Source organism: Oncorhynchus kisutch, unplaced genomic scaffold (assembly GCF_002021735.2).
Source record: "Oncorhynchus kisutch isolate 150728-3 unplaced genomic scaffold, Okis_V2 Okis06b-Okis10b_hom, whole genome shotgun sequence".
NCBI classification, from domain to species: domain Eukaryota; kingdom Metazoa; phylum Chordata; class Actinopteri; order Salmoniformes; family Salmonidae; genus Oncorhynchus; species Oncorhynchus kisutch.
The window spans coordinates 8,983,497-8,988,513 of record NW_022261983.1 but is presented as its reverse complement, the minus strand read 5'-3'; the positions used below and the strand labels follow the sequence as shown (position 1 = coordinate 8,988,513).

Genomic DNA, 5,017 nt, shown 5'->3' with positions numbered 1-5,017 from the left:
TTGCCTTGATGACAGCTTTGCATTCTCTCAACCAGCTTCATGATATATTTGAATTAACAAGTGTGCCTTAAATTAATTTGTGGAATGTCTCAATGTGTTTGAGCCAATCAGTTATGACAAGGTAGGGGTGGTATACAGAAAAAATATATTTGGTAAAAGAGTCCATATTATTGCAAGAACAGCTCAAAGAGAAACGATAGTCCATTACTTTTGGACATGGTCAGTCAATCCGGAACAGTATTTTTATTTCACCAATAGTCTAAACCAGTTTCCTATTAGAAATTTTCAATATACGAGTATTTGCATATTACCAATTGGTGCTGAAAAGGTGGTGAATATGCATGCCTTGGGGGCTCCGGGTGGCACAGCGGTCTAAAGGCACTACATCTGTGCTAGAGGCGTCACTACAGACCCCGGTTTGATGGCCCAGCATTGTCCAGGTTACGCCGTCATTGCAATTAAGTATTTGTTCTTACTGGCGCACCTAGTTAAATACATCAAACATATTCTGAATGGTTATCCATCGTCTACCCACTCAGCAGAGATGTCAGGTCAATGTCTAGATATCAAATAAAGGATTGAACGACACAATTCCAAAATTAGTTTCACTTTGATGCAACAAGTGTTGAATACATTGCCCAGTGGGTAGTGAGTCCGAGAAAATACTGAAAAATTTAACAAACTTAGTGACAACTTAAGAATCAAGGTTCTGAAAACTTTCTTTGTCAGCTAGTGTGAGTGTTCTCAGCAATTCCATTAAAATGCATTCAACATGCACAAGGGAACCACACCTGCATTTCTTTGTCAAGGAAGACCATGTAAAACATTTATTCTACAATATTGTGTCCAGCTGAACACAACCCAGGCTTTAGGATGGTATTTCAGGAACAATGTTCTAGTCAGAAACAGACACATTTGAGTTTCAATAACACTTTGTTCCAGCTTAAACTGATAAATGACACAATAAATTAAATACTTGGAGAACTATATTTGAGGAGGAGTTTATTTTTATTGCACAAGTGACCAGCTTTTAAATTGCAGGCATATTTAGCCACTGAGCAGTGAGTGGAAGGCCTGTAGAGTTATCCAGGAACTACTTCTTGGATTGATCCATCCCCCTGTACCAGTAACAGGACCCAGCAAAACTCATGAGACAGGCAGAGTACTTGGCCTGGGGTCCGCTTTGGCCATCGTTCAACAACCAGTCTGTCCAAAGGCACTCATCTGGGGCGCTGACGGGACAGGGGAGGGAAGAGCAGCGGATGATCTGTAGCTCAGAGCAGGGAGAGAGAAAGACCCAGATCACCAACTGATCATTACCCCAATACTATAGCTCTTGTGTTTAGCCAATGTGACAAAGTAAAAATTGAACAAGTGGTGTAAAGTAATTTGACTATAATTCCTGTCACACACCGTGCAAGCACAGCCGGTTCGGTAGCGTCGAGTCAAGCTCTTCTTTTGTGTGCCATTCAAGTCGTCCCAGTACTGAATAAAGTCACACATGCCTATATACATCCTGCCATCAGTATTTAGGCTGCCTGAAGACAGAAGACAGTGAGTCAACAACCTGTGGGGTAAAAGTTAACCCCCAGATGCTGATATTTGATAAGTTCCCCTTCTTTCCCCCACAAATGGTTAAGATTAGAATTGGGAGAGGGTGAAACACATTCTAGATCTGTCCCTGGGGGTAACTTTACCCTGGAGCAGGAAGACATATTGATGCAGCCTGGAACACTAGAATTTAGCATAATAAATAAGTGATGCATTAGTTGTAAACATTTATAAGCATTAAACATTTAAATTCTTAACATTAGGTATTATAGAGTGTAACTGGAAGAGCCAGGCTGTATCACATCCGGCCCAGCGTCGTCAGGGGTTGGCCGTCATTGCAAACAAGAAAGTTTTTAACTGACTTGCCTAGTTAAATAAACTTTAAATTAAAAAAGTATTTTTTCTGAAGATCTTGACTTGTACAAGATGAAGTCAATAGTTCAGAATAGGCCATGATGCTGCAAGCATAGGTTGAGCAGGTTAACCAGTGATAACAATGAACTTGGGTAACAGTGAGAACCACACCTGTGAAGAGATACTCCTTGTTGATTTCCAGGGTCACACCACACGAGGCTGAGGATGATGAAGTGAAGATGGCGTGGATAACCCGGTCAGGACCTTTGAACATCTAGCCAATCACAAGGAGAGAACGAAGGATCTGTCAAACATCTAAATATACAGTTTAACCTAACTGACTATAGCTCTCAGGCACTAAGTCTTTCCTAATTCCCTCCGGATGTTTGCAGATCAAAAATATTGCTTAATCTAACCTTCATTTTTAATCAGGGTGTCATACAGAGACCAAGGTATTGTTTTTACAGATGCCCGAACTCGAGAAACAAAAATGTAAGCAGAAAAGTCCAAAACAATTCTGAGTCGCCCTAAAGGCAACTACAAGTCACATTTAAGATTGTTCCGCAAAAATATTTCAAGCAGATTCATCCAACTCAGGAGAGCCCAATGGAATATCCAGAGTTAAACATCCCTGATCTGAGAGACTAACGATAATGTCTAAAGGTCAGTAATAATGTTAGTTACAGTGAGAGTTAGTAAAAGTGATTTATAAAAAGAACATCTGGCAATTTATCAACTAAAGTAACAAAGAGCCAGCCAACTTCCTGGTAGAGAATGCAGGGATGAGTACCAACCCCCCCCAACCACTTAATAAAAAGGCTAATCATACCTTGAGCTGTTGGATGTCATACTTGGTGTCAAGAGACGCAACTTCCACACCAACCACCTTTGCCCTGATCACTGGAAGAGAGAAACGTGGTTTAACTGACAAGCCCCATTTTCCTTTCAATGGTCAGTTAGACACTGATGGTTTAAGGGCATTATGAGATCTAAGACATCAGAACACATCACAGACACGATATTACAGTCTTAATGTTGTGCATAAGTTCACCCTGTTTGGGCTCAACAGACAAGTCCATTATCCCTCCAGGTCCTAGATCTAGTCGTCTGCCTTTAATTCAACACGCCTAGTTTAACTAAACCCCGCCTGGTCTGCAGATGTTCAGGTGCCAACCAGGTGCTGGTAGGAAGACTGAGGCACAGGCACAGACCTTATGACACCAGCTCCTCCTCCACCCACCTGTCTGGGTAGAAGGTGCTGACAGCAACAACCTCTTCACTTCAGTCTGATTCAGAAGATATTCAAACGATTCATCCTTGTCAAACAGATGAACTACTCCTGTAAGGTTTAGTTCCCTCTATTCCACAGCTGTCTATCATTAGGACCAGTACACCAGATGTACGTGTTGCTTTTATCACTGGAATTAGTTTGTTTTGCAGACATCCTGATCTAATGAAACTACAGTAGGAAAGGTTTTTACTAACAGCTGTACCAGTTAAAGGACGTTTCCCTACAAAAGCCACATTTAGCAGATGTTTCAGACCTCAAGATGGCACCACAGCTGTGCAGAGAAATATGTGTGCCCTTAATTCAAGTACAATTCAGGTTGAAAACATTTCTTTTAAGGAGCACATGAAAGAAATTAACTGTCCAAGGTAAGTGATATACAGTGGCCAAATCTTAATTTAATCATCCCATTGCAGGAAATGCAAACTTGTGTATTCAAGGTTTAAAGCCACCTAAAAAGTTCACTTAAATGCCAGACTTGATTTGCACAAATGAAAAATATATATTACTCCGCATAACAATACACAATGCTGCAGGACTACGTTCCTGGTGTGAAACTGGCTCAAATTAAGTCACGGCATCTGTAGCCTACCACTAGTCGATATAAATAAGTCTACACTACAACTGAGTGCCTTGGGTTAAATGTAGAAAGAGTATTAACTTGTTTGGTGTATATAATTTAGCATTCAACTGTAGGCATAATGTGTAGGCCTAGAGGCAAATATAACACTTGGTGTAGCAGGAGTCTCAGCCAGTGCTACAGCCAGGGCTCTCAAACCCTGTTCCTGGAGAGCTACCCTCCTGCAGGTTTTCAATCCAAACCCAGTTGTAACAAACCTGATTCAGTTCATCAACTGGCTAATTATTAGAATCAGGTGTGCAAATTAGGGTGGGATCACAAACCTACAGGATGGCAGCTCTCCAGGAAGAGGGTTGAGAGCCTTGGCTGTAGCCCATCTTACTGTTGCCTACTTATGTAAATACAATGATCATGTTCATGTCATGGTAATTATTATAACCACAGAATCTTTAAATCGTTTGCATGTTGCGCATTGATAGTGTAGTAGCCCAATGTTCGCCAACTCCAGCCTTCGAGTACACCAAACAGAATTGTGTTATATCCCCGGACAAAAACACTTGATTCAACTCATTGAGGGCCTGATGATTGTTGAATCATGTGTTATTGTCCAGGGCTACAATAAAATTGTACCGTTTGAGTAACTCTAGGACCGGAGTTGAGAACCTGAGATGTCAGAAATATTGCCAAAATGTGCTTACCGACGTCTGCGTTGCAAAAAGCCTGTTGAAGATGCACAGGAGCGCATCTGCAAGCTTCTGCAATGTCTTCGATCCGCCAAAGGAACAAAACGACCAGAGTGATGAAACAACTGCTTACAGACACAGTCATTTTGGAAAATATATCTGTAGCGTAAAATAAAATGTTTCCTCCAGGAGCTAAAGACCAGTTGTAGTGTAAACTACACTAGAACATGCAAAGATGTTCCCAGACAGACTAACACCTTGAACTCTGTTTTCATTTGATGTAATCAGCCCTTTTTATTGCAGGCTCTGAGCTCCTCCCACAGTCAGAACCAAGCCAGTGGTAGGCTGAGAATTCGATTAATCCAGAACCATAGCAACTCCATTGGAAACAAATGCCCTCCTTAAAGGGACAACCTCAGAGCAGGCTCAATTTGCCCGGTTGCCATAAATTATCTGTCTTTCGCCTAAACAATGGTGATGAACCAGAAATATCCATTTTAGGATATGCCTGTTTGAATTCCTTTTCTTAAACACCTGGGGCAACTTTAAAGCAGGCTCAAC

The 5,017-nt window shown here is 41.3% G+C and overlaps 1 protein-coding gene across 1 annotated transcript; it reads right to left on the bottom strand.

Annotated features, from left to right (window-relative positions):
• Positions 1-985: 985 nt before the first annotated feature.
• On the bottom strand, positions 986-4,735 carry LOC109876306 (metalloproteinase inhibitor 2-like). Its single transcript, XM_031813820.1, has 5 exons — positions 4,472-4,735; positions 2,735-2,805; positions 2,077-2,179; positions 1,414-1,538; positions 986-1,267 (listed from the first exon to the last, which is right to left on the bottom strand). The coding sequence occupies exons 1-5, from the start codon at positions 4,599-4,601 to the stop codon at positions 1,094-1,096; spliced, it is 603 nt and encodes a 200-aa protein (XP_031669680.1). The 5' UTR covers positions 4,602-4,735; the 3' UTR covers positions 986-1,093.
• Between the last annotated feature and the right edge of the window lie 282 nt (positions 4,736-5,017).